The sequence below is a fragment of the Varroa destructor genome, unplaced genomic scaffold (assembly GCF_002443255.2).
Source record: "Varroa destructor unplaced genomic scaffold, Vdes_3.0 BEIS01000002.1, whole genome shotgun sequence".
Taxonomy (NCBI): domain Eukaryota; kingdom Metazoa; phylum Arthropoda; class Arachnida; order Mesostigmata; family Varroidae; genus Varroa; species Varroa destructor.
This window is the reverse complement of record NW_019211455.1, coordinates 53,170,043-53,183,114: the sequence shown is the minus strand read 5'-3', so window position 1 is coordinate 53,183,114 and position 13,072 is coordinate 53,170,043. Positions and strand designations below refer to the sequence as shown.

The 13,072-nt window shown below is 39.4% G+C and overlaps 1 protein-coding gene across 1 annotated transcript; it reads right to left on the bottom strand.

The window, feature by feature from the left end:
• Positions 1–6,573: 6,573 nt before the first annotated feature.
• LOC111245662 (uncharacterized) lies at positions 6,574–12,033 on the bottom strand. Its single transcript, XM_022794298.2, has 7 exons — positions 11,583–12,033; positions 11,093–11,182; positions 10,210–10,365; positions 9,644–9,748; positions 8,422–8,592; positions 7,637–7,741; positions 6,574–7,066 (listed from the first exon to the last, which is right to left on the bottom strand). The coding sequence occupies exons 1-7, from the start codon at positions 11,770–11,772 to the stop codon at positions 6,969–6,971; spliced, it is 915 nt and encodes a 304-aa protein (XP_022650033.1). The 5' UTR covers positions 11,773–12,033; the 3' UTR covers positions 6,574–6,968.
• Between the last annotated feature and the right edge of the window lie 1,039 nt (positions 12,034–13,072).

Here is a 13,072-nt window from a genome sequence, read left to right as displayed (position 1 = left end):
ATACTTTTCTCTTGGGCGTGCTTGATAAGAGGACTACTCGTTAATGATAAACGTTGATAGGTTCTGCGCTTTGACCTATGCGTGTTTCTATCGATGCAATGAAACACAGCGGACGATATTCCGAAATGTGGCTCTTACATGGGAAGGCGTGTAACTGTTCCATATTAAGAAAGCACTAATCAGCCTTTAATTGGATCTACGAGGGCAATAGTTATAACTTTAATTTGCAGCCTATTAACTTCCTCACGAATCAAGTGTACTTCCGCAAATATCTTTGCGAAGCGGAGCGCTGAGCGACGATGCCATCGTGTCTAAACGAAGACTACCAGATAAGGTGCATTTTTCGTACTACAATAATCAGCAGTACGGTTTGAAGTATTTGTATTGAGTTTAAAATGATCAATTAACTGTATCCTTCAGAGCTTTTTCCCTGTACAGCTGGAAAAGATTTATCCTAACAGAGCTGAACGTGCCGGCTTAGGAAGAAGACAGCCAAAATGCAGAGGTAAATCTGGTATCTAGAAGATTTTTTTCGAGGACGCAGAACGTCGACCGAACCTAATCCGGCAAGTGGAATTTCCTGAAGAAAATGCAAAATTTAGACAATACCAGGAACATATTCACGTAGGTGGTGACGCACAGCGTGTTTAACATACGATCCAGTTAGCATCGTCTGTTGATTGGCTGTTAGGTTCGTAAACAATCATACGTACTTATTACAAGGTCGAAGGAACTGCCTGTAAGACCAATGGTTGTAAATTGAGGGTGTGCACTTTGTATGATAACCTGTATATCCATTTTGCAATAATAATGATAATAGTATATAGTAAGTAATATATATTTTGGAAATTTACCATATTTCGTGCGTATTCTGGATTGCAATTTTAGTTAGTGTCTGGCCATAGAATAGCATAGCAAGCCATAAAAAAAACATACTTCTTTGTGGCATACAAGAAATTAGGCCACTAATTTCATTTTGCAAATGGCATATATTGACTTTTCTAGGAAAAGTCAACTTCGCTAAGAGTATAGGGCAACTTGGTTGAATGCGTTCAAATATCGGTTAGACACTGGTTGATTTTGGATGTAGTTTGGTGGTGCTCAGATGAGATTAGAAGGAAGGTCACAGCTGTTACAGTTGGCTGAAGGACTAGTGAGCCACAATAGTTAGTAGTCGATACTATGGATTCGTGTTACTGATCACATTAACTATTGTTATTCAATGGCAAAACATACAAAGTGACGAATATCAACTTGCCTATTAGTCACTGTCTAACTATGATTCTAGTTTCCGTGAAGCCTAGGCCTCGGTTCCTTACACTTCGGTAATTTTTGTCCTTAATTTAATTTTCCTCACAAATGCGTCTGACCAGCACGAAACGTTTCATTATACTCCCTGGCCGTAATATACCATAAATTGGTCCACTCCCTGCCACAGGTAGTATTACCCATTGGAGCGAAATGCGCGCTGACAGGTGTCAGATCTTATAAAAAAAAAAATATTGTCTTACCCGTAGCTCATTCTAAATCACTTCATAGGGGTAATTAGCTTTGCATGTTGTATCAGTACACTGGGTGTCTTCATAATTCATTTATAGTGTACTTTTGGGAATATAAGATAAAAATGCTAGTTAATAAGTTGACATTATACAGGAAAAAGATTTAGTTCACGTTAAAGGGTTTTAATCCTATATAGAATACATTAATTAGGCCTGTCTTAAACTTGATGATTCGAGGGCAGAGTCTACGTGAATACGAAATAAAGTCGTACCTATTTGAATTGGAATAATACTAATCGCTTTAATAACCAATAGGATAGAGCGGACGCCGAACTCATGAGCGTAAATCCCGCTACGTCCTCAGTCGCAGAAGTTTGATGAACTTTTTCAGCCAAGTTCCTAATTTTCGTTAGACTAGCTTGAATAGTACTTTGCTTCCCACCTCTAGAGTGTTTAGAATTGGTCCGATCTCACCCTAGACAGTCAACTTATCACAGTTACCTTTGACTTTTTGACATCGCGGAACGAATCGTCCAATATTACGTAACCTAGGTCTTTTGCAGTGCATCACGTATCATTCATTCCATCTGCCTAACTAGAGGGTCGTTGCTACGTTCGAATGTGCAGCTGAGCCTGCAAAGATTCGTTGTGAGATTTCTAGAACTCTCATTAGAGAATAGCAGCACATCAACTTCAGGTAGATATCGTCTCTTTTCTTTTGGCCAGCAATTTTGGGCTTTTCCTGAGTCAGTCGGCTTGCTCGGAGCCGCGATTCAAAGATTAGCTCATATGAAAGGCAAATAGATAAACGTAAACCCAAGACCAGAACCATAGGGGACATCGTAACAGTATATACCCCCTTCATAATACCTAATTAGCTGACTTCTCCGCCTGATTGTTAAATAAATCCCTGTGAAACTGCAAATAGGCGTTAATATAATATTTGAGCTTCAATTCCATCAAATTCGATTGAATATTTAAAACTCTTCTGCCTCGTTAAATATCCACCGTCCACAGATGGTCCACCAATTGATGGAAAATCCGACTGCATAAACTGTTTTGCTTTTAATGTTTTAGCGAACCACGCACGTCACAGTGGTAATGCACAGTCCGCACATGTAGCCATAGTGTTTATAAGCGTGCATAGGGGTACATACTTTTTGACACTTTCGCAAGAACCGATAGCGTCTCTGCTTGAAGTGAACTGGGACTATCGAATAGCAGAGGATCAGGTCGTTGAGTATTCCATTTAGTGAAGGGGGTGTTAACCTACTGTCGCGGAACGGTTTTGTTATTGCGTCCTAGCCTGCCCCGCTTCCTCTGCACGCGCTTGCGATCGCCTATCTGGTTGCATAGCACTTAAAATCGTGCCAATAAGCGACGAGGCTTTGTGACTATTAAGCTACGACCCGTCGATGACTAATACGCAGGATCAATTTTAACAATGCAGGACCCCGATATTTCCGTCCTGAGCGAACTATGCACAGGGTGTTTACATGTTAAAACATGCTGTCATCAAAACATACGCGAATATAACATACTTCGTACACATATATATATGAGGGCGTACAAAGCTATCATTGTCTCTGGACGTTCTGACAAGTTCAACTCCAACAATGTTCCACCTGTGAGTGAACGGCATCGTATCTTAATAGAATTATTTTCTCTAGGTAGGCATATTTGGGTCTCTGCTAATGGTAGACGGAAAGAGTAGTTCAAGGAAAACTCACCACCATCGCATCGTAAACGATAGCGCCTAGCTATTTACCTTACAGTTGCTGCTCATATAGGATACATATGACGCTTCTGAAAAAAATTTGCCCACGCATTTGAACTACTTATACTCATTAATGATGGGATATATTGCAGCGTTTTGCTCTTGTTCATTGCTTGATAACTTCTTTTTGCCGTAGCCTTTATTTACATGTCTAGGTGCAAGACATTTACATCGACGCACGATGGATATTACTGGAATATATAATTATACATGAAACTCTATCTTGATGCTAGCATCAAGCCGCAAAATCTTAGAGTTAGCTCTTGTCTGTAATATGTGTGCTAGACGTTTTTTATATTGGAAAAATAAGCCGTTACAAAAAATCCATCATTAAATTTAATAGCAAATAGATTCCTAAACCTTATTGGAATCATCGAAACGAGATCAACAGAGGCTATCTGTCGGAAGAGTTTTTTTTCCCGCTACAGGTATAAGGTGAACGCGTAGACAACGGTTTTTTATTGTTAGAACCTTCTACGAAGCTCCTCAGGTTCCTGTATTGATGGAATAGAGGAGTTTTTGCCGTCCGTCCCTATTTCGTTTGAAAATGTAGTCGTTGTGAGGAAAAAAGGCGCGCCGAATATCGATGTTGGGGTAACTTTATTTCAGTACGAACGTCAATACAAATTTACAGATTATTACTCAATTTCAAGTAATCCAAATTAGCTTTTTGAAATCCTTAGCTCAAGTAAGTTGTCAATAATAGAATAGTTAAAGTGACAATTGTATTTTGACGTTGCAATGATGATGAAAAATCGAAAATGAGAGATGCACAAATGCCGAAACGCGAGGTTTTCGGATGAGAGGAACCTGCCAACAGCCCCCGTGATAGCTCAGCGGGTAACATATTTGCCTGCTGACCTTAGAAACATGTTGTGGTCGAGGCTCGAATTTGAGTATCGACATATTTCGTTTCAGTCACGGCTGGGAGTCAGCTGTCTGCTAGACTGAAACGGCGACGCCGGACGCAAACCTTGAAATGTAGAAAGTAACCTACCAAGAAAGGTTCATTAGGTAACGACGTGCGTACAAGTGCCAACTCTACTGTTGGAAACAAATCCTATACGTTGTTTTGCTGGTTAATATAAGAAGACCATTGGCCCCGATTTGCACAGTGTCATAACATATCAAATAGTAGCCCTGTCGAGTTAAACCATTGTCCTGAATGTGGTCATTTCAAGAGCCCACGCCAAGATCCTTGATGTTTTTATGTTCCACATGCACAGATTCGCCTGCGTCAAGCTATATCGTGTACCTTACACACGACATTTGTCCTGAAGGCTACGGTTTAAAAACTGCATAAAAGGCACAAAAATATTTATTCGATCCTCAGTGCAACAGATTTTACCCTAGAACGAAGAGAAATTTGTGTCACAGAATAGGGATGCTCACAATTCGTTCCTATAATATGTTGCCGTGACACCAAAGTCGAATCGTGTTTTAATGGAGAAAAGGAACATGTCTATAAACAATGTATAGGAACATTTCGAATAGCGCCATACGAATGTACCCATGTGTTTCTAGATTAACGAAACGGTCAATATACTTGCCTCTAAGTGAAATTATAAATAGCTCGTTTTGCTCGGAACGGAAAACCGAAACAATAGCGTCGCTATTGTAGATTTTTGCCAACAGAAAAACAGCTCAGATGCGCATTTTTTTTAGCCTAACTTTTTTTTATCCTGCAAGACCCGTTCGACCACGATATTCGTGTGACGGTTGTGGCGCTCTCCTAATGGCCATATGCTGAACCTTTGCTAAAAAGTGAATCGCTGGATTTTATGGTGAAACAACCTATTCCTTACTAGATGGGATTTTTTTTCAGCTAATCGTGTTAATTTAAGATTAGATATTTTACGCTGCGTTAGTAAGTATCCATCAATTCTTCATGAACGGCGATACAGGTTCGCTTCTTCTTATCTAATGTCCAAACAAAAAGTTCATGCCGACAAAGTGTTTGCCTACAGAAACGCCTACGTAAGTGGTCTATGTCCTTTACCAAAAATTGTATTTTGATAGTGAAAAGTATACAGAGCGAGACTTTTGGAAGCTGCGTGCCTACATGGCCGAGTGTGCGCACTTCACGGCTTTCAAAACAGTCATATCCCAAGAGATTTTCGAACTGGAAATTGTGGTGCACTTCAAGCACCTAAGCAAGGAAACGTCTAAAAGATTTAAAAGCGAGCACAGACGCAACCTGTTTCGTACCGCTACCTCATTTCCACATCCCCACACAAACTTCCTGACTGTAATACTGGACACGAAACTTAAAAGGCTTATTTGTATTGTAAATAGTAAAAGAATGATTTAATCATACTAAAGTAAACCGTGCTACCGCGGCAGAACTCAACTCATATGTTACTTCCTATATATATATATATATATATATATATATATATATATATATCATTTAAGACTTGTTTCGCTACTATGTGCATTATATCATAGCTATGTTCCATTGACTGCGAGGCAAAAACAAGAGAAAGTCGATTGCAGAGACCGTTACATGGGACGTCGCAAGTTATATTCACTGACAGCCTCAGAATTCCACTTAAGCGGTGGGTTACAGTGTACTTTAGTAGCGAACTCGTACCTCTATCGCAATCAAATTTCAAGATGTGGTGAACCCTTTCAGATATCTCACCCATTTTCGAGGCGCTCTACCTTGAATCTAAACGAAAACAACAACGTCTATACACCTGCTATTCGTCGGATTGCAGCCTTCAAGCGACACTAGCGCCGATCCAGCGCGCCTCGTGCTACCTGGGACATGCAGCTCTTAATACATCATCTATTTTACGGTCGATACTTTTTTAAAATTCAATATTTTTTGTGATGTTCGACACCTGTCAACGTGGATTTTCCCGCAATGGATAACACGGCCTTGGAAGTATACGTATGTGCGAAATCACACAAATTACACAAGCTACTGATGGCTTTAGCTAATATAGAAGCAATATGTATTTTTGTCACGTTGGCGTCTTGCCTTAATCACCATGGCTAGCTACCACGACCTTTTTGGCACTGGCTCATCATTGGGTCCTTATGCGGGTGCCTTTTTTCCTTTGAGCAACATTGGGAACTTTTATTTAAGCCTGGATCTTCGTAAACAGTGCTACGGACAATAGTGGAAAGTACTAATTAGACTTGGCCAACAATCATTTATCCACATGCTAGTTACTTGTTTTAACGAGATTAGCTTCTCGAGGTAGAAAAAAAATGGACGACTCCAGCTCTCCCTGACGACGTCTCTTATGGAAAACTAAGGAAGTACTTCATAATCAAACAATAGTTCCGTTTCCTAAACACAACAATTCACTCTCCACCGAGCTAGCATTTATTTTCTCGACAAACTTCAGGTTACAAATTGGGCTGTACAGTTATTGCGTTGTTTGTCGTAGCCGTTTATAGAGTAACATGCACATAAACCCTGTCGACCATTGATAAACTTCGCATTGAGGGCTTTACTATTCCTTGATTTCCAACTACACGCCTGTACATCCCGTCCATTTGGCAGCTTACATTGAATCAATATGTATTTTTATTTGTTTTAGATATGTATGTATAATCACGCGTTCTGCCATTTTGCCTGGCGGCACAAAAATCGAACAGCTTTATCTAACTCTTTCGATAGGAACAATATTGATGGGGAACGTTCTATCTCGGTAACGTGGGTGACGAGATCTGCGATCCTATCCGCGATCGATGAAAAGCAAAAGCAGCGATAACATGGAGCTGATAAATGTCGGCTTAATCTTTAAGGCCGACGTCGTTATCATCAAATAGCATGCTGTAATACGTCCACAAAAAAATGAGACAAAATGTTGTTATAATAAAACAGATAGATTTTTGAGCTAAAAGAAAAACTGCCATAGCACGGCCCAAGCCGTAATATTGAAAACTACTATAGATATTTGCTGGATGACGGTAGTATTCGTACATACTTTTTTTCTTTACTTCATATTTATACTTTTACAATTTTCGTTGAATAGCATCCTGTTCTTCAAAAAGTCACTTCAGCGTGGACGGTATCAAGGTGATTCCTTGTACAGCCAGCCATAATAGACAAAAAATATGTTTTTTTTTTCCGAACATTTTTCTCATTCATTTCAAACAAACAACATCTTTTTCAGCGGGTTTAGTTTGAAACGCCGGATAGGACCCGTTTGAAAATAGATCAATAGGCCAATATGAATAGGGATCGATATACAAATTACAGGCCGTTAGTGACAAACGACAATTCAGCCACAAAATTCAACTCTGAACTTGAGTACTATGCAGCTTACTCATAACATAATTTTGCCTTATTAACTATGATGGCGTGAGTGCAATTTTAGATGGGGATTTGAATATATCTCACCTTCACAGATCTTGTTTTTGGACACGATACATTGGATCGATTTTTCACGGATCCTTCTCTTTATGGAAGCGTTCACCTGGCATGTGATGTTTCCATCAGTGTTAGCTATGAAAAAACAATGTAATTAAATGATGTAGGACTGATCGTAGGTAAATCAAGGTAGTCTCAAGAGATACCGAATTATCTTACGTTTACGTTATCTATAAACGTACTTTGATTATTCCGCGTTGATGAATCCAAGCTGATAAAATTCTGATTTTGCTCATTTACGATATTGAAAGAACCAGGGGTAACCAATTCAAGCTTTCTTACTGGCATGGTTGTATCATAATACGTGTGATCAAATGCGAGCTGCCTGAGACTTCCTGTCCTAAAATAGATCAACTGAAATCAACGGCCTTTCGTCAAGCATTCAGGCTTAGCTGAAGCAATTACGAACTATATATATCTATATATATTGCTTCGAATTTTCCGTCCGATATCACCATTAAGGATCCCAGCACGAAATGCCCCTGTTCGAATCTAGATTACGACCCGTACCTACGATTATTAGCAGGCCAGTAATTATCACCCAACACTCATTCCATGACTCAGCTAAAGTAAACTAAACTTAAAACATAACAACTTTCTACAACAAACCGCGAACTGACACCAAGTAAATGGGCAAAGATTCTATGTACATCTAACAAAATGTCAATTTCGCATATCACGGAAGTTCCATCAAAAAGAAACAACAGAGTATAATTCGCCCGTGGCAATAGGTATAATAAACAGAATTATCTTACAACACGTCGCGTCGTAATGGAAGTCGTCACACGGCCGATCCACACACGTAACGTTCGCTATCAGATCGCCGTCAATGTGGCAGAGATCATCCGCGTTCGCAATAAACGTTTGTGACGTCCAATCAAAGTTGCAGCTGTATCTTTTTGCATAGTCTAAATGAAGCTGGCAATCTAAAGAACACAGCCTATTAAATTTATCTGTACATTTAACTAAAATTGATAATTTCATTCCTATTCGTGCAGGCTACTCGGAACACTTTGGAAGAGGGAAGATGGGACTTTTCGAACTGGATTTGATGTTTATGTCAACTCCCAGAACTAATTCCCATGTACAAAACAGGTAGCACTAATACTACTGTAGCATATTAATAGATTAAAATTCGACTCAACAGACGTCTCGTAATCACACTCTCATATATGATTCACAAACTACGAGAGCTTCAAAAGGCCTTTGAAAGCCCTTCAAAAAGGCTTTGTAATATAAAGACGCAAAAAGAATTGATCGAAAAACGAAGAGGACAACTGTCGCAGTAGCAAGGACAAGCACGCATATCGTAAGGCTGTGTCACGTTTGTAACACAAATATTTCGTATGAAAGGTGTTTGCTATATAAGTAGATAGAGCGGTAGGCCATGCTTCTCGTGTACCTTACACAGCCTTTGTATTGTCTACTACATAATTCACCAACGATTTCCGCTAGAGATCTGTAGATACTGTATATGCTCATTCATAGCTGTGTAGAACTAGCATTTTTCAGTCCGTAGGAAAGCCTTGCCAGTTGCTACGCTGGGGCTATTCTCAATACATATTATTATCGTCGTTACAATCATTAAATGCTACCAAATTTGTGCTCCGCAGCAGATAGACTTGATAGAACCGGATACCTAGAAAAGGACCTGCTGTAGGAAGCATAAAATCGGTCAGTATTTGTCAACGGCCTACAAACTTTGTAAAATAACTGCGCTGCTTTTGAAAATTGCCCCGTAGATCTTGCATTTTTAGCAGCCTCTAAGCTTCCTAATAGAAAAAGACACAAGGCGTCTGTCGAAGATACTATCGAATACTCTAGAAGCAAAAATATGTTATTTGCTGAGTAAAAAAAAATGTGGCTCCATAATCCTAGCTAATAATATCGTGTAATTAATTTACGAGCCTATTACAATGGGATTTAGTAGTTCCCAGAGGTTTGAATAGTTCTAAAACAGAAAAATCGGGCCACAACCTTCACAAAACTTATCGTCGATCTTCTTCGGTGTACAGATCGCCGTCACAGACTTGATCAGGTCAGGTCTGTCCGTCACTGTGCATTTGGGCGGGTCGTGTCCTCCTGAAATTCATAGCAGAATGCATTTAATGTTCATATGTGCGTCTGTAATCATAATTTGCAAGATGGTGACTCGAATAAACCAACTTTATTCGAACGTTACCGCACGATAATTTTTTTAAATTGTTCCGTGCGTATCGTTGCACAAGTCCGCAATAGACGATCCGCAGAGAGCTGTTATAACGTCGAACTACGTGTACTGTAAAAGTAATCGTTTTGGGGCGTCCTGCCTAAGGTACCATGGGGTACTTTGCCTTCCTTGGCTCGGAAGATCACCTCGATCATATCGTATAACAATGAGTAAACAGATTGATACGAAAATGTAAACATTTAATGGCCGTGTACCGATAAATAAGTATTTAGCAATCTAAATGAGCACCACACTCGCCAGAACGATGTGATGCGTTTCTTTCAAGTTGCTAGTTGAATCGAAATCATCTGTAGGTCAAGTCTAGAAATTTTACCACATTCAAGTGTGTCTGGTCCCCCGTGGAATTTCGTATCCTTGCCGATTTGACAACCCGTCTTCTTTTCCAGAAGACATTCTGTTGAACTGTAGCCACCTCGACATTTGCCATTTCGAATTTCTTTCTCTTGGAGATTTAACGTCAAGTTACACTCTGCAAGATAAACACGTTACACTTATTCAGTAGAAGGCGTAGGCCAATAAAACAACGATTGCTTGCGGAATAGACCTTTAGCCGGATATCAGTCCTCAGGGACCTCAGCCCTGCGTGACAGAAGATCGAGCAACTTATTAGAGCTAACGATTATTCTATAGAAATTAACAATAATCTGAGAATGATTAGACCATAACTCTCGTCGTATCAGTAATAAATAGACAAGCCTATGGTCTAGCTGTGGTGTTTGGCTGTTACTCGTATGCACCTCAATCGATTTTTGTTTCCTCACGGCTATGAAATTAAATAAACAATAGGTCACTTTGTTGACATTTTGCCAATTTTGACAATTGGCAGATTCAAATCAGCGACGTCTCAGGCCGGTTGAGCTAGCACAACACAATAGGTCTTATTTAGTGAGGGTTAATCTAATGATGTGTGGTAAAAATTTACCTGCGGTTTCTATTGATCTGCTATAAAACAAACGAAAAGTTGCTCTTACTTGCTAGAACGATGGAACAAGCACCCTCAGGTAAAAAAAAAATGCTACATTATCGCTAAGGAACGTTCCTGTCTCAGACAGTGATACAATCGTGGCTAACCTAGTGATAAATTAGAGACAGGTAAGACTCCTCATTTTGCAACCGATCTATTGACGTACCTATTCATGTAATAATATATTAGCCAAAAAAATTATTTGCTATAGATGTGCATCGATAATACGTACTGCATGCAACTGTGTCCTCACAACTCAGTTTCACAGATTCGATAGGCACGTTATCCGTCCATACGAAGTTGTACGTGCTATTGTCATAGACTAGAAACGAGCAGAAACGTTTTATCATGTATTCTTTATAATATGCTACATTTTTCTATGGTCCTTCGCTCGTATTCGTTGACCTAGGGATTGGAGTACTCCAATATCGATGGTCCCCTCAATGAAAGTGTTTTCTGTTGTTGTTTAGAAACAGGAACCGACCCTATGTAACTATGATGTGGGGTTGAAGGGTACGTTTGATGCCAACTTGTTCTTATGTGTACAGCGTTTCAAATATGCCCCATTAATAACATCTCGTACCTCTCTTGCAAAATGAATCGTTATAATCGATACGATAAACGAATACATAAAAAGAGTTTTTTTAGTGGTACGGCGATCGATGAAGTCGTACATTAACGTAAAAGATCAAAAATATAAGCGTAACATGTGGAATACTAACTAATTTCTGGCCTTAATCCTCCACACTGAACACATTCCATGTTATGACTTATATTTTTGCATTCTGGCCAGTTATTATCAGCTATACATAGCGTTGTACTATCAGCATCGACTAATGGGGAACAGCCATCTTCTACGGCTGAAGTAGCATAACGTAGTAAGAAAACGAAGCTCATTAGAAGATGATGCATTGTGGAAGAAGAGTGCAGGCCTGGGCAACTCGTATGCTTGCGCTAATAAGGCCTCGCATAAATGGTTAATTCCGTCATCACAAAGTAGACACTCAATGCTTTGTAACAAATGGTGACGCTGGTAAACAACTTCACATCGAGAAAGGTCGCTGTTAGGCGCGATACGAAATAGGCCAAGTCTGCCTCTGGGCACTTGACGAACACAACAGTTCCTTACACACAGAGCCAATCGCTTATACGTAACGAGTGGCATACTGCGGACCTGCGTTCGGTATTTATGCCAATCACCCTAATGACGTCGATCTCGACCATAAAACTTGATTCTATTATCTGTATTTTCTCTGGACTATTACATAGTACTGAAACGTGTACCTTTGCGTGCCTAGCCCACTAAATTTATCTTATCTAAGTTGTTTATGCTTACTCCTGAGTTGATACACTTCACGCTGAAAATTAATAACAGCATATCATAAGGACGTCACTAACACATTAACAAGCCGTTATACCCTTTTCGTGTTCAAAGTTTGCGAAAATTTGCTCTCAGAAGAATTTTCTTATTCTGGAACGAGTGGCCAAATTTTATCCCTATCAAAAGATCGATTTAGTCACCATATTTGTGCTAACTTACAATAGATGAATCGTTAATTGCTGTACAAAGCTTACTTGCATGGAAATTTAAGTTGATATTGAATGGCTGAAAAGTATTTACGGGCTTCAAATTGAAATTAGATCATGCATTTTTTTATATTTCAAAGTGACTATGCGCCAATTTGGGTCGATCACCTTTTGCATAACCCCATCACTTTAATATTTCTATGGTTTCCGGGCAAAAAATTGTGACAAGTAATTCTTTCACTAAAATAAAATTTTTACCATTAAGAGAGTCTTGCAAACGCCGAAATCAATTATAGTCTGATAGTGCATTTTCACTGGGCTTCTATTAATAGCCTGACCATACCCTTTCCGCTTTGTTTGGTTCACCCAGCAGATATGGGTCTATGTGGGCAGGATGGGTGGCGTTTCGAATTCGGGTACGCCTAACAGTAAGTTTCAGATGTTGATCGTTTTTAGTTATGATTCAAATAGAAAATTATCTATTATATCACATTACGAGTCTTAGCAATTGAATCACAATCGTTTGCGATGGCGGAAACCAGCAGATGATTCGAACTATTTCAGAAAGTCTATGAACTGTCGTCTACGGCTGTGCCTTCTTTCCAACCTGGGCACACGAACCCTATTATAATTTTTTAATTCTATTGTCAACAGCTATTTAGGTGTGATGAATAGAAACGGATAT

Bases quoted from the DNA above. Each gene is read 5' to 3' on its own strand.
- LOC111245662 (XM_022794298.2), bottom strand. From the start codon at position 11,772: ATGCATCATCTTCTAATGAGCTTCGTTTTCTTACTACGTTATGCTACT. The intron at 11,183-11,582 runs GTTAGTATTCCA...GCTCGTTTCTAG, and splicing joins AGGATTAAGGCCAGAAATTA to TCTATGACAATAGCACGTAC. The intron at 9,749-10,209 runs GTAAAATTTCTA...TATGAATTTCAG, and splicing joins ACCAGACACACTTGAATGTG to GAGGACACGACCCGCCCAAA.